The sequence below is a fragment of the Larus michahellis genome, chromosome W (genome assembly GCF_964199755.1).
Source record: "Larus michahellis chromosome W, bLarMic1.1, whole genome shotgun sequence".
Lineage (NCBI taxonomy): Eukaryota > Metazoa > Chordata > Aves > Charadriiformes > Laridae > Larus > Larus michahellis.
In genome coordinates, this window is record NC_133929.1 from 18,583,674 (window position 1) to 18,607,534 (window position 23,861).

Below are 23,861 nucleotides of genomic sequence, written 5' to 3' on the forward strand. Positions count from 1 at the left end.
TTCTTGTGCACCCTCAGCTTACTTGCTGGTGGGGCAGTGTGAGAAATAGAATCATAGAATCATTTAGGTTGGAAAAGACCCTTGGGATCATCGAGTCCAACCATCAACTCCACTCTACAAAGTTCTCCCTTACACCATATCCCTTAACACCACATCTAAATGACTCTTAAACACACTCAGGGATGGTGACTCCACCACCTCCCTGGGCAGCCTATTCCAGTGTCTGACCACTCTTTCTGTGAAGAATTTTTTCCTAATGTCCAGCCTAAACCTACCCTGCTGCAGCTTGAACCCATTCCCTCTTGTTCTATCGCTAATTACCTGTGAGAAGAGACCAGCGCCAACCTCTCTACAACATCCTTTCAAGTAGTTGTAGAGAGCGATGAGGTCTCCCCTCAGCCTCCCCTTCCTCAAACTAAACAGTCCCAGCTCCTTCAATCGCTCCTCATAAGATTTATTCTCCAGGCCCTTCACCAGCTTCGTTGCCCTCCTCTGCACTCGCTCCAGCACCTCGAGATCTCTCTCGTATTGAGGTGCCCAGAACTGGACACAATACTCAAGGTGTGGCCTCACCAGTGCTGAGTACAGGGGGACAATCACCTCCCTCCTTCTGCTGGTCACACTATTTCTAATACAAGCCAGGAGGCCATTGGCCCTCTTGGCCACCTGGGCACACTGCTGGCTCATGTTCAGCCGCTTGTCAATTAGAACCCCCAGGTCCTTTTCTGCCAGGCAGCTCTCCAGCCACATTTCCCCAAGCCTGTAGCGATGCATGGGGTGGTTGTGGCCCAAGTGCAGGACCCGGCACTTGGCCTTGTTGAAGCTCATACCGTTAGCATTGGCCCATCGGTCCAATCTATCCAAGTCTCTCTGTAGAGCCTCCCTATCCTCATGTAGATCAACACTCCCGCTTAGCTTCGTGTCATCTGCAAACTTGCTGATGATACACTCTATGTCCTTATCAAGGTCATCAATAAAGATGTTAAACAGAAATGGTCCCAACACTGAGCCCTGAGGGACACCACTTGTGACTGGCCGCCAGCTGGATTTAACTCCATTGGACTACCACTCTTTGGGACTGCCCATCCAGCCAGTGCTTGATCCAGCAGATCGTATGCTCATCCAGGCCATGAGCCGCCAGTTTTTCCATGAGAATTCTACGGGGAACAGTGTCAAATGCTTTTCGAAAGTCTAGGTAGACAATGTCCGCAGCCAGAAATAGAAAAGGCCTTGACACTGTGCAAGCAATGTTCAGTAACAGCTAAAACATCGGTGTGTTATCAACGCTGTTTCCATCACAAATCCAAAACATAGCACCATTCAAGCTACTATGAAGAAAATTATCTCTATCCCAGCCAAAACAAGAACAACCTTAGCCCCTTATTCCATACCATTTGTGCCATGCTCAAGACCCACACTATCCAATACATCCTCATTAACCATCCCTCCATTCTCGCTCACAGACGTCATTCCCTTAGTTTGTGGGCCACCCATATAAAATGTCCATTGAGTTCATTTAGTCCAATGATTTGGTGGTTGCTCAGGAGAGGTGGTGTGTTGTGTGGAGTTATTGGCCCACCTCAGTTTGGATTAGTTCGTGAAGGACTGTATCCTGTGGGAGGGACCCCACGGTGGAGCAGGGGAACAGTATGAGGAAGGAGCAGCAGAGATGAACTGTTATGAACTGACTGCAACTCCCATTTCCCATTCCACTGCGCTACTCATGGGGCAGGAAGGAGGTTAGAAGAGTTGGGAATGAAGGAGCAAAGTTGACCCTGGGAAGAAGGGATGGAGTGGGGGGAAGGTGGTTTTAGTTCTATTTTTAATCGGCAATAAATTAAATTAATCTTCCCCAAGTTGAGTGTATTTTGCCCGCGACGGTAATTGGTGAGCAAACTCCCTGTCCTTATCTTGACCCACAAGCTTCATCATCTTATTTTCTCCCCCTGTCCTGCTGAGGAGGGGGAGTGAGAGAGAGAGCGCGGCTTGGTGGGCACCTGGGGAAAACTAATTTAATTTATTGCCAATTGAAATTATAGAGCAGGATGGTGAGAAACAAAGACAAAACCTAAAACATCTTCCCCCCACCCCTTGCTCCCAGCCTCAACTGCACTCTTCCATTCCCAAGTCCTCTACCTCCCTCCTGCCCCGAGTGGTGCAGTGGAGATGGGGAATGGGGGGTTGTGGTCAGTACATAACAGTTCCTCTCTGCCACTCCTACCTCATCACACTTTTCTCCTGCTCCAGCATGGGGCCTCTCTACGGGCTACAGTTCCTGCCAGGAGAACCTGCTCCTGCATGGGCTCTCCACAGGCCACAGTTCCTTCGGGAAATATCCACTTGCTCCAGAAATGTGCAGCTCAAACTTGTGAGCACTGTACTCGGGATCCCCAACATATCTGGATGAGCAGACAACTGGTTGAATGGTCGGGCCCAGAGGGTGATCAGCGGTGCAAAGTCTAGTTGGAGGACAGTGACTAGCGGCGTACACCAGGGGTCAATGCTGGGTCCAGTCATGATCAAGACCTGCATTAATGAGCTGGATGATGGGGAAGAGCATACGCTCAGCAACTTTGAAGACAGCACCAAAACTCAGAAGAGTGGCTGATATGCCAGAGGGTCATGCTGCCATCCAGAGGGACCTTGACAGGCTGGAGAAATGGGCTGACAGGAACCTGATGAAGTTCAACGAGGGGAAGTGCCAAGTCCTGCACCTGGGGAGGAACAACCCCATGCACCAATATATGCTGGTGGCCACCCATCTGGAAAGCAGCTTTGCAGAAGAGGACCTGGGGGTCCTGGTGGACACCAGGTTGAATATGAACCAGCAATGTGCCCTTGCCGCAAAGAAGACAAATGGTATCCTGGGCGGCATCAGGCAAAGTATTGCCGGCAGGTCGAGGGAGGTGATCCTTTTCCTCTACTCAGCACTGGTGAGGCCACACCTGGAGTACAGTGTCCTGTTCTGGGCTCCCCAGTACAAGAGATATAGAGCTACTGGAGAGAGTCCAACAAAGGGCCACGAAAATGGTTAAGGGACTGGAGCATCTCTCCTATGAGGAAAGGCTGAGGGAGCTGGGTCTGTTTAGCCTGGAGAAGAGAAGGCTCGGGGGGATAAATGTATATAAATACATGAAGGGAGGGTGTCATGGTTTAACCCCAGCCAGCAACTAGGACCACACGACTGCTCGCTTGCTCGCTCCCCCTGCCCCCCCAGAAGGGTTGGGAGAGAAGGAGGGGAAAGGGAAAAAAAATAAACCCTCGTGGGTTGAGATAAAGACAGTTTAATAGAACAATAATGGAAAAGGAAAATAACAATAATAATGGTAAAAGAATATACAAGGCACAAGTTGCTCTCACCACCTGGTGAATTGGTTGCCCAGCCCGTCCCAAGCAGTGACTGCCGATTCCCGCCCCCCGGCCAACTCTCATTTTTATACTGAGCATGACGTCTATGGTATGGAATATTCCATTGGCCATTCTATTTTTCTTTCTATGCTCCTTCTCAGCTTCTATGGGAAGCTGAAAAAAGTCCTTGACTAGTATAGACATCACCTAGTAACAACTAAAACAATATGCATTATTGACATTCCTTTCACACCAAATCTGAAAACACAGCAACCACTAGAAAGAAAATGAACTCTATCCCAGCTAAAACCAGGACAGAGGGTGCAAAGAAGACAGAGCCAGGCTCTTTTCAGTGGTGCCCAGTGACAGGACCAGAGGCAATGATCACAATCTGAAACACAGGAGGTTCCATCTGAACATCAGGAAACACTTTTTCACTGTGAGGGCGACTGAGCACTGGAACAGGTTGCCCAGGAAGGCTGTGGAGTCTCCCTCCTTGGAGATATTCAAAAGCCAACCTCAACCGTTCTATGATTCTAAAATAGGAAATTTATTGAATTTTAAGCTTTGTTCAATTTTAAGCTAGAACAATGATTACATTAAGACAGATTGCACAGAATAATCTATCCAAGTAGTTCCAAATACAGAGGCTTCTAACTAATGACAGGCAGCTTGGAGAATGGGAACCAGGCCTCCATGACTAATGCACAGAATCACGTGCTAGGCAACACACTTCTCAGAGTGTGGAAAGATCCATTCTGTGATTCTTTGATCTTACCAAGGAGCCTGCCAGACAAGTAAGAATGAGACATTTCAAATGAACAAACCAAACCAGAAAACTGAGCAGTGAGATGAACCCAAATATATTTATGTTTGGGGTTTTTTCTTTTCCGTGTGTAAAATGAGAGTGCTAATATCGCCATGTGAACACTGGACATTATCTATAGTCATTACAGCATGATGCCGTGAAATACACACACCGAGCCTGAAATCTTGACCTTACTCCTATTGATGGTCAGTTTATTTTTATTTTTTTTTAACACAAAGAAGCCTCTATAACTCAGAGCCTGTGGAAGCTTCTCAGGTGTGTTATTTACACAGCTGCTTCTTTTTGTTATATCAAGGGGTTATTTCTCTGCCTGTGGTGGTTGCATAATTTATTTGTTGTTGTGAAACTGTTAGCTATTAATACTTCCTTTCCATGGAAGAATTTAGCATTTATTTAGAACAGTTGGTCCAGAGAAGTCTAGATACAGACTAATTTCACTCAATAAGTGCTCTGTTAAGAGAAAATATTATCCCCTGGAAGGCTGACACATAGGGCATAATTTTTAATTTTTTCTTTAATTTTTAATCAGGAATGCTGTTACACAAGCAAAATTATCCCAGAGCTGTATACCAGTTACAGATATAATTGCTGTAATTATACTGAGTTTCCCTAATATTATATGGAATTTACACAGCACGAGGCATTAGCTTTGAATATTTCTCTTGAAACATTTCAAGAGTTTCTTAATGAACCATCACCAAGGTGTTATGTCAGAATATTCTTTCTTGTTTTAAAAAAAGAGACAAATTATGTTTGGCTATTTTCTTTTTCATTTGTTTGTTGGCAGCTGCACACAAATGGTGCAAATACAGTATGTAAAATGACTCTGGCACCTTCCATAAATTAGTTGGAATTTTCCAAAGAGACAGCTCTAGCGTATCAGTTGGCTTGCTTACAGAAATTAGCATTTCTCTACCTATTAGTGCTATTACTTTTTGCATAGATGGTAATGATATAAAGCTTCTCTACTTGATGAGCATATACATGTCTAATTCTCTGAGATGGGTTATATGTTAATTTGCAAATATTTCTGCACTATCTATCTTTGTTGAGAAGCTGTCATTGATTAATAATATTGTATTTCAATACAAGCTACAGAGAGGCGTGTTTATATTTAATAGGCAATAGCATTAATTTAAAGTTAGGGAAGGACAATTAATCAAATTGAATAACAGAGATTCTACATGCAAGGTGCCATTCTACCTCTACATCCTTTACGTACATTCAGTTTAGTTTATATTGGTAGCATTTCCAACCCCTTGAATAACATCCTGGGTTGGTAGGGCAAAAATCATGGCTTAAAGCCACCATACCCCATGCAAGTTTGGTGACTCAACACTAACTCCTATTTTGCGTTGTCCATAAGAAGGTATACAGTAGTACATTTTCTTAAAAGAACAGTATTCTATATCCATGTTTATATCCATGTGTCAAATCTTGTTCCCCTTGAAATTTGCAATGGTATTGCCACTGGCTTCAGTGATGCCATGATTTGCCTATTTGATATGTAAACTAGGCCGATCACCACTATCCCGGATCAGGAAAGCATTTAAATGGGTTGAACTTACTCCAAGTTTGCATAAAGATGCTTCCATGAATCTGGAGGTAAGGCCTTTCATTTTCCAAACTCATACACATGCACAGGTATGGAGCTTCAGTGGAATAATCATGACCTTCAGATAAGCAAGTGTTAAGCGACTGCAGGATCAGGACACAAAGCACTGACCTTTTGATCAGAATGAAAGCACCTTCAGAGTATCTTACAAAACCAGTTTGATTGAATATCTACTCTGTCCTCTGTTATATGTTTAATTATTTTATATAGACATTGTAAGTAAATAAATGTAAGTTTTCCCTGCAAACTACACTATGAACCTAGTGAAATGCATGTGCTCTAATATTGCAGTAGCGCTATTGCATTCACTTTCAGGGGAAAATATATGATGAACCTTTCTGAATGGCATGGTGGTGTTTCTGCATGATATGACACAGGCACAATGACTAGTGAGAACTTAGCACAGCCTTCTAGGTGGCACATTTCCCCAAAGGTGGGTCAATTGGTTTCCTGGGAGCAGTGAAGCAGGATTTGTTCCTGTATAAATTGCCTTAGACTAGAACCACCATACTTGAAACTGTTTACTCTGGTATGAATTCAGCTAAGGCCCTTTTCTTTGCGCCCTTCTGCGTAAGCTGCTGTGCTTGTTGACTGACTTTGTTAGCTGTGCTTTGGTGAGTCTTGAAGGGAGCAGGGAGAACAGGAAAGAGAACTGGAAGACTTATTACATACTCGCTCCTTCAACCTACTCTATAGAAATAGGAATAGCTAACTTTAATAGTCAAGAGTACTCCCACCAAAACTTAAGATTTTGGGAAGGATTTTTTATCACAAAGGATCGGCTATTTGGCAGTAGCATTTCTGTACCATTTCATTCTTGTACAATCTCAGAATTTGTTGTGCTAATGGTATAGCAGTCTTCATTTCTAAAAATTAACTTACATTATGAGAAAACTCAAGTACTTTTGTTGATTTATCACAAAAACATAGTATCAGATTTTCTATTTGAAAATATCTACACGTCACAAAAAGACATTGTACTGGATCTGGATGGGGAATTTCTTCATAGCAGCCCGTATGGTGCTGTGTTTTAGATCTGTGGCTAAAACAGTGTTGATAACACACCAATATTTTGACTATAGCTGAACAGCGTTTGCACAACGTGGAGGCTTTTTCTCTTTTTCCCCACTCTGTCTCCCCCCCCAGGGAATAGGCTAGACGTGGGCAAGCATTTGGGAGGACACACAGTTAGGACAGTTCACACAAATTGACCAAAGGGATATTCCATGCCATATAAAGTCATGCTCAGCAATAAAAAAAATAAAAAATGAGGGTTTGGTCTTTCCAAAGTAGCCGTTGCTTGGAGACTGCCTGAGTGTCAGTCTGCTGGTGGGAGGTGGTGAGCGATTGCTTCTCCATCACTTCCAGGTTTTTTTCCTCCCTTTCCTTCACTTAATAAACCGTCTTTTTCTTAACCCACATGTTTTTCCTCACTTTTTCTCTTCTAATTTGTCCCACATCCTGCTGTAAGGGGAGTGAGCAAGCAGCTGGTGGGTGTTTAGTTGCTGGCCAGGGTCAACCCACTGCAGACATATAGAAAGCTTTAAAGAAATAAATACGAAGTTCAGTAGGGCTTTTTCCTCCTAAAAATGCTATTAATTCATTTCCAGATTTTAAGACTCTCAAAAATTACTGCTTGACTTTAACACAAGCCAAATACATATCTTCACATATAGAATTCAAGCTGCCCTTCCACAACTTAAAAAACCTAATGACTACTAGACAGTGCTACATGTCAAAAAAAGAGAGACTTATAAAGTACCATAAGCCAAGAACAAACCACAGTGTGGGATCTGCAGTGTGATTTAGAAGTCACTTTCAGCAACAGCAGTGCTACCACACACAGACACACACCCACACACACATTGGCAAGATAGAGGCATGACACAATTTATCTGTTTTCTTCTCTATAGGTGTCTGAAAACACTCTTCTCGACACAAAACTGGAAGAGCAGAAAAGGTGATGAGGAGGAAAAAAAGGACAGGTAAAGAGGTAGCAGCAGCCTGCATATAGAGGAGAGAGTGTCTTACCCTGGCTGGCCAATGGGGATAACCTTTCATCTTAGCAAAGATCAAGTCTCCGGGTTTGAAATCTCCACTCATGTTTTCACAGCGATGTGACGCCTGTTGCTACGAGACGAATAAGGTGGAGGGAGGGATCTGCACCTCTTTTTCCCGCCACCGAGGTGCTTCCAGCCGCTCAAGATCACACTGCTAGAGGTTAAAAACAGCAGGGGATAGGAAGAGGATGCCAACAGAGCGCTCCACCAAGGGCAGCCCCCACCCCATGTCATTATCCTCCCCTTCCACCTTCTGGCTAGAAGAGGGATACTGAAACCAAGCTGTCAAATACACCTACACCTACACCTACACTCACGCGCACAGACCCCCTCCAAGCGCAGACACCACCCAACCTCATCTCTGACCCCCAGAGATCCCTCTCCGCCCATGCACAGCACTCCCCAACCTCATCCCAACCTGCTTACGTTCACACACGTGACTTCCCCCTCTGCTCGTGCTCTCACTCCCCTTCCCCATGCAATCAACACCATACGCATATAAACGTGCTTTATATAATATACATATATAAATACAACATATATATATACACACCCCTCCACTAAAGCTTCCCCGAAGCCAACAGTACTCCCACCGTATCATCTACCCCCACCCCACACATATGCGCACGCGCCAGAATGGGAAGAGGGGCGGAGAAACAAAATTTTGCTTGCCCTTCCCCCATAGCTTCAACCGTTGCAGTCTAGTTTCTACCACATTCATGTCCGGTTCCACAGTTTACTTCAGTCTGCGGTAGAAAATACCACTATGCTCCCTCTCTCCCTCTAGAAAGCTTGTTGATACTAACCGGAGCGAAAAGAAAAACAAACAAACAAACAATCAATCAATCAAAAAAAAACAGGAAAAAAGAGAAATAAAAATAAGCAAGCCCTGCTGAAAGGAGCTTAATCCCTTCTCGTGTGGGCGTGTAGAAGGCTAAAGGGGAAAAGAAAGAAGTGATATTGTCTTCCTGCGTTAGAGAAGGGAAAGATACCCTAATTTGTGTTCTCCCCCTATAGAGCAGATGAAATCGTTCATTCCTTTTTTCACGGCTGCTTGGGGAGGAGGGGAGGAGGGGAGGAGGGGATGTGGTATTTCTCACAGTTGGGAATAGGGGAAAGAGAAGCACTTCCGTAGAGGAGGCAGTGGCGGCTGCGTTCAGGCAAGGCGGAGGGAAGAGACGATCAGCATGTACTAAGTACTGCAATGTTCGTCTAGTAACTTCTCTATTCCAGGCAGTGGTTGTGACGTACTGGCCTTAGCAAGTTTGACCTGCTTGCGCAGGCAGTTACCTGGGAGGGAACTGCCTCGGACAGAAGCCCGCAGGCAGCTCCTGGCGACAACTGTGCAGAAACAGAGAGAAAAGTCTGCTGAGAAGTACTGATCCTGGACTGCTGGGGGCGGGGGAAAGGTTTGTTCTGTCTGAGGCGGCTTCATCTTGGCTTCAGGAATCTGTGTCGTTTCTTCCCTTAGGTACGCAAAGCTGTGTTCTCTGCCACCTCCGAAGGGCGATGGTTATTGCTAGTGATAGTTCAGGTTGGCAATTCACTGCTGCTTTGCAAGTACACTTTTGGGGCACTGAGGAAAAAAAAGGAAGAGATGGTTCTGGGGCCGTTTGTAAGAGACGTCCTCCTCAAAGCAGGGTATAATCAGAACACCAACATGAAACTGCATCGCAAGCTTTCCACAGAATGAAAAGCAAGAGAGTCAAGGACCAACTGTAGTTAAGCAATTACTTTTCATCCAAACATTTTATTTTGGTGATGGCTCACATGCAATACGGAATACCATTTTTTTCAGAACTGCGTGTGACTAATTCTGCTAGTATTACATTATTACAATTAGCTGCAGTCTGGTAATTACAGAGTTTCATGACTAAGTCTTCAACCCTTTTCATCAACTTTTTACTTGTGCGTGCTTCAGGATGTACTTATGATATTTTTGTACCTTAGATCTCCAAGTGTGTGGCTAGAAAGTTACTCAAAAGATTGCACATAGTTTGTCCAGAAATGTGGAATGCCTATGTTTGTTCCACTGTCTCTCAAAAGTAAGATGTACTGGCTCAGGAATCACAGAACATGACATGGTTACAGATCATTTGAAATAGTGTTCTTTATAATCAGTGAGAGAGAAAACTGAAATATGTGTAATTTAAATATGTGAAGATAGACTTGAGATGCGATATTCAATCCTGACTCTGGAATTTCTCAAATCTTGTTGGTGCTTAGCTCCTGTGATGTAAAAGAATATACAAGGCACAAGTTGCTCTCACCACCTGGTGAATCGTCTGCCCCTAAGGAGGCTGTCTGAGGGGGGGATGTGGGGGTGGTAGGCTTTTGTGTTTCAGATGCATAAAGATCAGGGTTTGCTTTTAATCAGTTGTCCTGGGAGCTTTACCCAGTCACAGAAGGGTGTGCATGCTTGCTCGTGAAGTACACATACATGGAAGTATGTACCACCCTCAGTCAGTGTGGGTGTGATACAAGCACCTTGCTGAGATAGAACATACTGTCTACCTAGTGTTCTCTGCATGGCAGCACATAGGAGCACTTTTGTGCATACATGAGTATCATTGTTATAGCACATAACCATATTTGCGTTAGGTGCCTGCTATACATATGGGTGAGAACCTGTCCACCCTATCAGACACACATAGCATATGCATTGCAGTATGTGCACACATTCACACACCTATATGTCACTCATCTATGGCATTCCTGCCTCTCATGTATTTATAACAGATATACAGACAAATATAGGATGGACTCCCCTGACCTGCAGATACAAATTATATTATACAGCTGAAGTTTTTATTTCAGCCACACACAGAACCCCCGGTCCCATCCTGCTGAGTCTGAGCTGGCAGGAGCAGAGAGGGAGGGCAGGCCTGTGTGTCTTTTGGAGGGGGGAGGGCAGGGGCACAGCTGCTAGTGTGTGTAACAGAAGGGCTGTGTATGTGTGTTATTGCACACTTCCTGTGGTATATTTATGACCAGGGCCTCAATTTCCGGTAGCTGATAGGAGCTCTGTGTGTGTGTCTCTCTCCCCCAGAGCATTTAATATCACCACACAGAGGAGAGGAACATGCACAGATACAGTGGCAGCTGGTGGAAGAGGAAGAGGACAGAAGGAGCCAATGACTGGGTGATCAGAGACAATTCCCCCCCCCACCCCCCTTCCCCTGCAACACACCAAACAATATCATAGTAATCCCATCATCCAATACAGGGGATAAATCACAGTTTTCCTTCCACCCCATATTCCTATGGACAGACATGCAGGTAGGTGAATTACTAGTGTGCATGTGGTGTGTACAGATTTGCTTATGGGGGTTTATATTCAATGTATCTGTGTAGGGGAGGAAAGGCTGTTTATGAAACCTGTGTGAATAGATGCACAGTATTCTTGCCTTTGTGCAAGGGCAGTTATGAATATCGGGGTACGCATATACACACACGCAGTGTATCTCTCTGCCAAGGTGATTGGGGGATAAAAGGTTATTGAACAGTGTGCTTATGGGGAGGAGGAAGTAGAGAGGAGTTATACATTCAATATCTCTTTTTGTGTGGTTGTGTGCACCACTAATTGAGGTGCAGTTGGACAGAAGTAGTGATGGATGTGTTGCTTTTTATTAGATGGTAGTTATATTTGTTTTAAATTATTAGTCTATGAATGCAGGAGCTGAACTCACCTTTCTATCATGTCCTCCGGCCTGTGTTTGGAGCGGTGGTATGTGTGTTCACGGGGTGGGATGGAAAGTGTGTGTATTGCTAACAATGAGGGGAGGCATTAACTGTGCAGAGGTGTGTGTCTGCCTTGAGGGAGAGCAATAGTTGTGTGAGGAGCAAGTAAAACATGTTACATGGAAAGGCTGTGTGCTTAAAGGGAGAAATGGTTACATGGTGAGAGGGATCTCTGTGTGTGTTTTGTTGGGGGAAGGTGTGGTTCAATAGGGGGTTGCACATGCAAGTAATTAAAGGGTCAGAGGCAGTTTCTCTGTGTGTATGAGATGGATTCGCAAACTGCTGGAAATGGATTTATTTTCGTGGTCATGTGATACTGTAAAAGCAGCAAATAAAACTCTCTAAGACTTGATTTGAAAATCTTAGAAAGCAGGCATTCTTTATTGGCAAGGCTGCAGCGTTGGAGACACATGGGGATCACTCCTCCAAAGTGTGTCTGTCTGGCAACACAGAGCAGACATATTTATGGTCATAATATCTACATATTCACTACATTTCTCAAAAAAAATCGTACATATGCTAATTAGTTCCCAGAAGTCATTTACATATCCTCCTCCCAGTCTCGCATGCTTAATGAATTGAGTCGATGGTCTCTGGTGGTCCCTGGTGGTCGTTTTGGCACCTCCAACCTTGTCTGCTGTTTAACCCCAAACCAGCTCTTCAGGTTGTTTTTCCTTAAAAGGAGTCGTTTGCTGATGTGCTGTTGCGTGAAAAGGGGCAAAGAGGTTTTGGCAGAAAATAAACCCCCTTGCGTTCTAACACTCCTCACCGAGGTGGGAGGCTGGGTGCGGCTAGGTTTAAATTCTGAGTGATGCCCAATTCAGCACTATCAGTCCAATCGCGTTTAATAGGTATTAAACTGTTACGATTTGGATACACTAATAGTGGACTGCACCTTCAGTCTAGTCGTGCTCATGAACTAGCACGGCCACTCTCGAGTCTTTGGTCGCGTTCAGTGAGAAACCAAAACGACTAGCTACTTAAAAAAGTGCAGTTTATTTAAACAACAGATAGATAGGTTCTTAGGATTGCCGGTGATAAATACACTGTCTGCAAAGCACGTGCAAATGAAAGTATTGTTACATATACAAAATGTGCGACAAAGTTATAAACGATACAGCCTGGGTCTAAATGTAGAAAAAAGAGAGTCTCTAGAGAAATTTCTAAGTTTCCCGAGGAAGCACTCGGTATAATCTAAGTCTTACCCAAAGGCGTCCCTATGGGGGGGAAGAGAGGCTCAGCCCATCGACTGATCCCAGAAGTCAGTGATGTAATTCTTTATGATGGTGTCTTCCCTGGGTATCCCCCCTCTCTCGGGCTATTTTTATACTATTTGTTATCTTCCAGGTGGAGTTTGAGTGACTTTAGTCATACATACTTTTGTCATGATTGGTGTAAATTTCTCTCGCTTCACAATTAAAGGTATAGTTTACGAGAAATTCAGGGCGCAGACTCAAGAAGGAGTGGTCGCACCTTGGAGGCGGGTAGCCTTCGGGATGGAGGTGTGTTTTGGTATTATAATGACATTAGAATGAGCAAAGTTCGCACAAAGGACAGCATTTCATCAAAATTTGACAAAATGTTGGCTCTGAGCATCTAGCGGGCAGCTAATTGGCAGCTTATCTGTTTCATGGTATCATCCCATTCCCGTATCCGCTATACATCATAAGGTAAAGCCACGGAATAATTCCATCCCGTCCCGTACCTCATGTAGCTTATCAGGGAACCACAGATGTTGTGTCCTTCATGCCAGCTGCGGCTATTTTCTACCTCAGAAGCCTCTTGATTTTATACTTTTCCTTAAGGTGTGGACAATGCTGTACTTTTGTATTTTTTAGCCAATTTAGTATTTATTCCACATGTGCAAATTTCAGTTCAGCAGGGTTCCATTCCTCATCTTAACTTTCTTCTTATCTTCAAGGTCGGTTTGTCTCATGTTTATCTTGCTCAGCCACATGTTGCAAGACTTTTGTCTCTCCTTTGTCTCTCAGACTTCCTTTGCTCATGTCTACTGATACTTATACAAGCAGAACATACAGTACAAAGTTCACCACATCTTAACTTCTATACTTACATACTTTATTCTAAAGCCCTTAAAACCTACTATGTTATACAAACTGTAGTATGTTGGTATCAATCCCTCCTTTTCTTTTGAGGATTTAGTTACTCTGACTAAACCTCATCTATTTATATCAATTTAGTATAACTTAGACTAAAACATATTCGAGAACAGCAATTACAACATTGTAGGCAACAGCAGGCAAGAATACATACAACTACGACAAAAACAAATAACCTTTTTAACCAAAAAAGGTCCAGTAACCATGAGGTTAGTTTGTGACAGATTTCTTCAAATCCCCAAGAAGTGTCGTCCTTATTGACCTCATGCAGAACCTTAGTTTGTTCCCAGATTTCCTCCAGATCTGTGAAGATTCTACCACTCTGATCCACATACATGCAACAACTAGTATTGATTACTGTACAGACTCCTCCTTGCGATGCTAGTAGCAAATCTAGAGCTAGCCTATTTTGTGCTACCACTTCTGATAGGCCGGACACTTCCATTTGTAGGGCTTTTATAGCATCTATGGTCCTGTTTTCAATGTTCTCAATGGTTGCAGATATATTTACAATTGTTTTTTCTAATTCGCTTACTCCTAACCAAGGGTGAAACCACCTAGCAAAGCTATGAAATCCAGAGGGTCTATCTGCAATGTCATTGTGAACCCTTCTAGTTCACTTTAGAAAAGTTCTAATCCATCCACTTGGTTGTTCCCCTTTGATTATAGTGATGTTAAGCAATAACACGCCAAGTGTGCAACTACCTATCCATCCTAAGGGAAGGACCTTTCTAGCCTTATTTCCACAAATCCAATACCATCCTTTTCCTTGGGGGACTGGCCAACCTGTGACTATAGATTTCTTCCTAGTTTGGCTTTGCATAAACATTCCAGCCCCTCTGTATCCTATATACCACTCACAAGAGGGATAAATTCCTACCAGAAACCTTGGTCCACACCGAGGGTTGGTACTGTTTCTTCCAGTGTTACTATTTGTGCTGTTGATGTGACACCTCTGGTAACAAGAGGCGTTCCAAAATTGAATTCCCTCTGGCAGTGATACCTCCCATTTGAGGTTTCTCCAATCCTGATTACAACTTGATGCATTCAAATTGTTTAGTTCTCATATCGTTTCATTAAAGGGGACTGGCACTCCTATCAAGGGATACCCTGCACCTGAATGTCTAGGCAAGTGAGAACATATCCAACAGTCATTTCTCTGTAATATCTGAGTAATGTTTTGTGTGAACATTATGTGTATGTTCTGATCCCATCCCAGTGTCTGACAAACCATGGCTATCACTACCATTACGGTAAGACTTAATAAGGTCATCCCTGTAAATTATCAATCCGAGTATAATTAATATTCAAGCTCTGTATAGGATTCTTAATTGTTCCAGGCATGATTCACTCAGTTTTTCCTGCTAATCTTAACTTTTAGTGGGGACAACTGCTCTGATGTCCACGGAGCAGGGACTCTTGAATAGTGGATCCACGGCCCTTTACCCCTGTGTAGGTGGTTAAAAGAACCTGAAATGGTCCCTTCCATTTCTCAGTCAGTGGTTCTGAGTCCCAGGATTTGATGTAGACCCACTCTCCGGGCTGGAACGGATATACCGGGGTGTCAAGCTCCAGAGGTCTATCAGTTGCCACGTATTTCCGTAGTTCCTGCAAAGTTTTTCCTAAAGACACTAAATAGTTATTCAAATCCATTCCTCCCCTGACATGAGTGGTACCTGGTATATGTGGAGCCTGATAAGGCTGTCCATATATCAGCTCTTCCTGCGAGGTTGTATCCTGATTCTCAACAGTGCTAAGGGCAAAGCTTGTACCCAGGTATTGAGGTTTCCTGACAAATTTTCCCAAGTTGCAGTTTAAGCATGTAATTCATTTGTTCTACTTTCCCACTCGACTGTGGATTGTAAACTGCATGGAGATCCCATGTTATACCTAGAACCTCATTCAGGTCTTTTATGACCAGGGTAATGAAATGGGGGCCGTTGTCTGATGACATTCCCAGAGGGACACCAAACCTTGGTATGATTTCTTTTAACATTACTTTAGCCACTTCTTTTGATTTGTTGGTACGACAAGGAAAAGCTTCAGGCCATCCTGAAAAGGTATCAACCTATACCAGAATGTATCTATATCCCTCTTTTCTGGGTAATTCAGTAAAGTTGATCTGCCAATAATCTCCTGGGGAATTTCCTCCTTTAGTAACCCTAAACGCTACTTTGTTGCCAGTTTTGGGATTATTTCTACAACAAATCTCACACCTTTTGGTAACTGACCGAATAATTTCTGTCATTGCCCTGCTTATTATTGTTTTCTGAAGGTGTTTTAGCAAATTTTCTGTTCCCCAATGTACTTTCTCATGCTCTCTTTTAGCAATTTCCCTTATCAAGGTGGCTGGAAGAATTACATGTCCAGTGGGTGTGATAGCCCACCCGTTTACCTGTTCTTTAGCTTGTAAAGCTTTAATCAGTTTGTTGTCCTTATGATCATATTTTGGTGGCACTTTGGGCAAAGATATCTCTTTTTCTGGTACTAGAGCTAGTATACCTTTTTCTGCAGCCTCTTTAGCAGTCTTATCTGCCAATTGGTTACCCAGTTCTGGAACAGTTTTACCTGTTTGGTGTGCTTTACAGTGCATGATCGCTACCTCATCTGGTTTCTTAATGCTTTCCAAGAGTTCTTGAATCTGGAGTGCGTGCTTAATCGTCGTTCCTTGGGCAGACAACAGTCCTCTCTCCTTCCAGGTGGCTCCCTGAGCATGCACCACCCCGAAAGCATATTTAGAGTCTGTCCAAATATTGTCCCGCTTTCCTTCACTTAAGTCCAGGGCTCGAGTGAGGGCTATCAATTCGGCCTTTTGAGCAGACGCTCTGGAAGATAAAGCTCATGATTCTATTACCTTGTCGACAGTTGTCACTGCATACCCAGACAGACATTTTCCATCTCGCACAAAACTGCTGCCGTCCGTATATAGCTCCCAGTCCAGGTTCTCCAACAGCACATCCTTAAGGTCTGGACAGCTGGAATAAACCTGCTCAATTGTTTGTAGACAGTCACGTTCAGGTACATTTTCCAAATGTTTACTTGAGAGAAACACAGCAGGGTTAACAACTGAGGTAGTTTTAAGATGGTTGTCATCCTGTTCCAACAGCACCACCTGGTATTTTAACATATGGCTAGGAGATAACCAATGGCCTCTTTTTTGTTCCAGCACAGTAAGTACCATGTGAGGCATATACACAGTGATCTTCCGTCCCAAGGTAAATTTGCAGGCCTCCTGTATTAGTAACACAGTTGCTGCCACTGCTTTAAGGCAACCTGGCCATCCTTGGCTCATGTTGTCCAGTTCTTTGGAAAAATAGGCCACGGCCCTTCGTCGAGGCCCAAGATACTGTGCTAAAACTCCCAAGGCCATGCCCTTTCTTTCGTATGTAAAGAGTTCAAAACGCTTTGTGAGGTCCGGTAACCCCAGAGCTGTAGCCTTCATTAGGGCCTGTTTTAATTCTTTGAATGCTATTTCACTGGCTTCCGACCAGTCCAAATATCCATTATGATGATCTTTTAGCAATGAGTACAGAGGTTCGACACCATCCGACCATTCCTAGAAACGCTTATAATTCTCTGACTGTCCTAGGCTGGGGAAGATGACAAATGGCCTCTTTTCGTTCAGACCCCAATTGTCTCTGTCCCTTTAAAACCTCGAATCCCAAATATGTAACCGACTCCCGGGCAATTTGGGCCTTATCCTTTGATACCCGATATCCGCTCATACCCAAGAAATTCAAAAGGCTTATGGTAAGGTCGAGACATTGCTTTCTTGTTTCTGCTGCAATTAAGATGTCATCCACGTATTGCAACAGTTCCTTGATCATTTTCTTTTCTCCGAATTTCTAGCTCCTTCGCCAATTGGTTTACAAAAATAGTCAGGCTGTTCTTAAATCCTTGGGGTAAAACTGTCCAGGTATATTGTGTTTTTCTCCCCGTCTCTGGGTTTTCTCATTCAAAGGCGAAAAGCTCTTGGCTTTTAGCATCAAGCGGTATGCAGAAAAAGTCATGTTTAAGGTCCACTGCTGTAAACCATCCCTGTTCTCCTGTTAAGGTTGTTAACAGGGTATATGGATTTGCCACCACCGGGTGTATATCCTGTACTATTTCATTTATTGCTCTCAAATCCTGGACTAACCGGTAATCCCTACCATTTGCATTTTTCACCGGCAAAATAGGAGTGTTATATTTGGTTTCACATTCCACTAACAACTTGTATTTTAAAAATTTCTGAATGATTGATACCAGCCCTTGCCAAGCTTCTAGTTTTAGGGGATATTGTTTAAGTCTTACTGGAGACAATCCAGGTTTGAGATCAATTTTCACCGGTTCAGATCTTTTGTATTTTCCAGGTACCTCTCCAGCCCACACAATAGGAATTACAGCATCCTCGACTTCTGTTGGTATTGTTGCTTTTCCCGGGGAAATATCCTGTAATAATAAGGCTGCTGCCTCCGCATATTTAGTTTCCAGAATTACAATTTTCACCTCTCCATCCTTAAACTTAATTTCTGCTTCTAATTTTTTGAATAAATCTTTCCCCAATAATGGTTTTGGAGAATTTGGCATATGCAGAAATTGATGTGTAACCTATTGTTTTCCCAATGTCATTTTTAGTGGTTGAAAAAAATGGCCATATTTCACGTATTCCTGTCACACCATCAACACTTATACTTTTAGTACTTAATTCCCCTTCTAACGTGTTTAAAACAGAGTAAGTCACTCCAGTGTCTACTAAAAACTCAATTTTTCATTTTCTTTTTCACAGCTCTGCTTTGACCAGAGGTTCTGCTGGGAAAGACTCCTCTGGTCCTCCTCACTCTTCCTCAATCGTGAGTACAGGAGCAGTGGGGGATCTCTGGAGGGGGCAATCCCGTTTCCAGTGTCCCTCCTTTCCACATTGGGCACACTGATTTCTTCCAAGGTGGGACCCAGCTGGTCCTCCTCTTCCTCGCCCCCTTCCTCGAAACTGTCTTCCTCCTCCTCCTCTGGTGTTTTCCTCCAGTACAGCTATCAGTCATCTATTCGTCCTTTCCTTTTGTGTAGCTCTATTTCTATATGCTGTCCACGCTGCGTCTAATAATTTTCCCCAATCCTGAGCATCATTCTCCTGTAATTTTTGCAACTTCTTCCTAATATCATCAGAGGATTGTCCAATAAACAGGGACGTTAACTGGTTTTTACCTTCCTCTGAGTTGGGATCAAGGGTTGTGTATTTAAAAGCTGCTGCTTTTAATTTATTTAAGAAGTCAGTGGGTGACTCTTTAATATCTTGTCTAATTTCATATAACTTAGACCAATTAATTGCCCTAGGCATAGCATTCTGAATTCCAAATAATATTCACTTCTGGTACTGTGTCAAAAGCTGCCTAGGTCCATCTACATTCAGATCCCAATCTGGATTTACAGAGAGAAAATTAAGCTCCACCATTCCTTGCAAAGTCCCTACTGCAATCAGAGCCTCTACTTGAGCCCTTGCTTTTCTGCAAATCATTTCTCTCTCCATACTATCAAATAGTACTTGCATTATCACCTCAATATCCTTCCAATCTGTGTCCTGGGTCTTAATCATCATTTCAAAAGCACTCGCAGTTTTCTCCAGATCGTCCCTATAGTTTCCGGACGCAATCTTCCAATTATTGAGGTCAGTGATTGAGAATGGTATTTTTACTGTTACCAGCCCATCATTCCCTACAGCTTGGTGCAGAGGGGCTTGTATCACTTCTCACTGCCTTCCTCTCATCCATCCTGCTATTGGGCTAAAGTCCTCTGCTCCTAATTCAGATCCACTTTCATGATTGTTAGACATGTCCTCCTACAAAAAACCCCAAACAATAGTTGACTCTCTGAACTAAAAGAAAAGAAGGGGTGGGAGTATGTGTGAGGAGGAAGAGATTCTATCCCAGTTTTTTTCTTTCCCAAGCGGGAGCAACTGTGGGGGAGCTAGAGATGGTGAGGTTGGAAATTGGCTTTTTCTTACTTATTTTTGTGTGCGTTCTGTTACCCTTACTTACTTACACATAAGCATTCGCTCACTTATTTATTATTTCTAAGGGAGGAAGGAGGAAGGGAGGAAGGAGGAAGAGAGGAAGGAGGAGCTGTCTGTTTCTCTGTGAGTCTGGACACTGGAGCCGGTGTTTGGTATCAAACCTGTCCCAGGCTGGGCTTGCTGGCAGAAGTCTCTAGGCTAAGATTCCAGAACATCGAGGGGAGTTTGCTTTGCTTTTGGATGGGCTGGACTTCCTCGGGTTTTGTTTGCTTTTGATGGGCTTGTTTTGGAAACAAGTTTTGCATTTGTCTCTTTTTTTGAGAATGACCTTCCAACTCACTGCTCCCACTCACCTCTCATGTTTGATAACTTGTTTATTTAAGTGAAAGCTAGCAAACCGATAATTCTATATGTTTAGAAGTAGACACAGGTATCTGTGTATCAGGGAAAAGCCTACATATGTTTTCATTAGGACAAAAGATAACCTCTCTGGAGATTAATACTCACTGGAGATATAATACTAATTGTGGTACCTTAAACATATGTTGAAAAGCTATTAGTGCTTAAATTGGATTTAGCTGATTATTTTCAGAGTATAATCAGTCATGCATTTACTTCAGTGTAAGGTTGCAGCTGCAGGTGGTTATATAGATGCATTATTTAAATGGATTTATTTTTTTTCCCCAATTGTTGATTAATTCAGAAGCAGAATTCTATAATCAAATTATATATTTTTAGTAAAGTCCATATAATATACATTGGAAACACTTAAATAATGCATTTCCTTCAATAAGGTCATTGCAGAATATTGCTTTGGCAATGAGTGTAAGCATTAAAAATATAACCCATCTCAAACTTGCCTTTTCAAAGAGACAAATCAGGAGTGATGAAAGAAGCCAGAAAAATGTAAAACAAGTGGAGAAAGATGGTTAAGTGTAACAGAAAACAATCATAGATTCACAGAACCATTCAGGTTGATGTCGAAACCTCTATGATTATAACTCTGTAAATAATTTGGGTAAACAGTTTTTAACAAGACAATGGGATAGAAGGAACAAACAGACCTAAAAAACAGGAACCAGAAACTTTATTGGACTGATTGCCAAAGAAACTTGTCTATACTATATGAATCAGATAAAGATGTGAACTTGACTAATCATAATATGAAAAACACTCCTCTAGAAGTTAGGATACCCGCCTCTGCTTGAAGACCCTCACCCACTGAGCTTGCGCAGTAAAATTAAGAGACACTGTACCTTTAAATGAAGACGAGGACATTTGACACCAGTTATCTTCCAGATAAGGAATTATGAGCACCAGTAAAAATTTGATAAACAATGAATATGTTAATTATGTTAATTTGCAATGTATAAATTAATGACTATTTCAATGCTGGGTGTGCTGGCTTTGCAGAAATACCCCCTAGCACCCTTTTCTGTGCAGAACTGCTAATAAATAGCTAATACCTCATCTCTGTGTGTTATTGGCTTGCACACCAGGTAAACAATCCCACGAGTTTGGGACAACAAGGTTGAAAGGGACCTCTAGTCCCTTGGTTTAGTACAACTTCCAGTTCGAAACAGGGTCAACTATGAGGTCAGATCAGGTTGCTCAGGGATTTTTCCAGTTTGGTTTTGAAACCCTCAAGGATGGAGACTGTATATCCTCTCTGGGCCCCTGTTCCACTTCTTGACTGTCCTCATGGTGAAAAAACTTTTCCTTATATCCAGTCTGAACCCCTCTTGTTTCAATTCATGCCTGTTGCCTCTTGTTTTCCCACTGTGCACTGCTGTGAAGAACCTGGCTCCAACTTCTTGGTAACTTCCTCATAGGTACTGGGGGCATATTAGGTTCCCCCTGAAGCCTTCTCTTCTCCAGGCTGAACAAGCCCAGTTCCCTCAACCTTGCCTCATAGGGAATGTGCTCCAACCCCCTGGCCAGTTGGTGGCCCTCCACTAAACTTGCTCCAATTTATCTATATCTTTCTTGTATTGCATGGCCCAAAACTGGACACAGTATCTAGATGTTGTTCTGCACCAGCGGGGGTGGGGGGTGGGGTGGTATGTGAGAGAGAGAGAGAGGGTGCAGGGTTCTTTCTGGATTTCAATAAGAATGGTCTGACAACAAATGGCGTGTAAAATAGCTGGTTTAATAAGACAGAATAAAAAGAAAAATATAGATAGTGGGTAAATCTTATGTCCCTTCAGATGCTGGGTACCCCACGTTCATGCAGCATCAAAAGGACCCTGGATGGATTTTCCCACAGCATGCTGTGCAAATCCCATCTGTGGAGAGGTTCGTCTTCCCTCCCATGCCACGGTGCCTTTTATTTTGTATAACAAACAGAATCCTGACAGGTTGAAATGTTATCTCTATAACATCCACCAGCAAGCAGCACAGGCCGGCATGGGGCATTTCAGCAGATTCCCTTACAGCTGCTACTCATGCTAACATATGGGCTTCTCAAGACTTAAGTACAAGGCACAACAGAGCAGACGTGGCCTGTTCAAGATCACTAACTCATCAAGTACAATGTCTTCTGCAAGGCTCCCAATACGCTCCACCCCTGTCGGAGGATGTCGGAGTGGGAGACGGACCCGGAGTAACGATGGAATCTCAATATGAGTATGATCGTTCTCCCTTTATTCAAGTTTTCACAGAGTATATATAGACAGGCAATAAGAGCACGCGCTAGCGGCAGCTATATGATTGGCTTACAGTCTCTGTTCACGCACTGTCCATGCAGTTCATTCACAGATCAGATTGGTTACAAGAATTCACATAGTAAATTGCTTAGTCATTAGCACAACATGTTTTCTACCTTCTCAGTCCCTGTTTTTCCCATGTACTAATTCCATCTTCTACCACCTGTTTTGCCCTTAATCTAATCTCTCATAGTAGGGAGGCTGGCTCACGTGACCATTTTCTCTCAGACACATTCCTACAATCCCCCCTTTTTCTTCTTGAGCCAGCCAGACCTTATGCATGGCATTTTCTATCATGTCAGTCACTTTGCGGAGAACACTCGAGGCTACCATAATCAATAATAATATAACCAACAGTAGCATGAGGCCTTGCTTTAGTAAGTCTGATAACCATCCCGTTATACCCCATGAGTTTGACCAATCATCGAAACCATTTTTGACCGCTTTTAATTTGGACATGTTATCCTTGTTGTGACGCTCTTAGCAGGTCATATACTAAACACAATTAAAAACAGAATCAAAAAGAACCCTGCTAAGGCAATAAATACCCAGATTCCTAAATTTAGCCCAGAAAGCCAATTTCTTTGGATTTACCCACGAGAAATCCTTTTGTAATATTTCAAATACATTGCGGTTGCTGACAGCACAAGCGACCCTGGAAAAACAATCGTGGTAACATTTCGATCATCATAGTTACTGGTTTTGAAAAGGTATGTGGCAAAAATACCCACTCTAATGCAGTCAGGCTCTTTGCGAGTGCATCATCCCACTGTCCTATCAGGGCATAAAGTTGAAATTCTTGTAGGAAGGTGTTCAATGTGTCTTGCAGCAGTAGTAGACTATATCTTATCTTGCAACATACTGTAATGCCTTCAGAGCTGTTGGGGTTAATGAACATAGAACTTATGGGGGGGGGGGGGGGCGGGGGCAGACACAGTGCTTCAGGGCATCCCCTGTACCTTCAAAGTGCGCTCATGTCTCTCTCTCCCTGTCTGACCCGAGACAGCCTCCTTATATCCTGCACTGGATTGACTGGAGAAGTACAGGCTAGAGTCGCTGCATGCATGGCCAGTGCACGCAGCGAGTCCCACCAGACTCTCCTGCGCTGGATCGAGTAGAAAAGTACAGGCCAGAGTCGCTGCACACGTGGCCAGCGTAGGCAGCGAGTCTCACCAAACTCATGATCCAGCTTTGCTAACAGCAGCTGTCTGATACGTGACTACATTGTTGTAATCCCTTCTTGTTATCTTCTTCTGTGAAGGTCGGGTTCTCCTGGATACACACATAGTTTTTAGAGCAACATATTCCACAACTTGTACAAGGGTACGATGCAAAGCGGCATTTACAGCTGATCGTATAATGCTTATTAAACACAGCAAACAGCATACTAAACATAACAGACAAATTCCTTCCACACAGGCGATGAGTACAATTTGCTTCAACCAACCCCACCC

The 23,861-nt window shown here is 43.2% G+C and overlaps 1 protein-coding gene across 17 annotated transcripts in view; it reads right to left on the reverse strand.

Moving 5' to 3' along the window:
* Window positions 1-9,011, reverse strand: part of LOC141735523 (PC4 and SFRS1-interacting protein-like) — a 66,155-nt gene extending 57,144 nt beyond the window's left edge. For 4 of the 17 annotated variants that reach the window (XM_074568451.1, XM_074568450.1, XM_074568445.1 and 1 more), the window contains exons 1-2: window positions 8,406-9,006; window positions 7,824-8,006 (exon numbers count right to left, since the gene is read on the reverse strand). Coding sequence is in view for 7 of the 17 variants with exons in the window: in XM_074568459.1 (XP_074424560.1) it covers window positions 7,824-7,895 (72 nt within the window). In the remaining 10 variants the exon portion in view is untranslated. The other 13 variants (XM_074568459.1, XM_074568444.1, XM_074568457.1 and 10 more) reach the window with 8 other exon arrangements.
* Window positions 9,012-23,861: the final 14,850 nt, after the last annotated feature.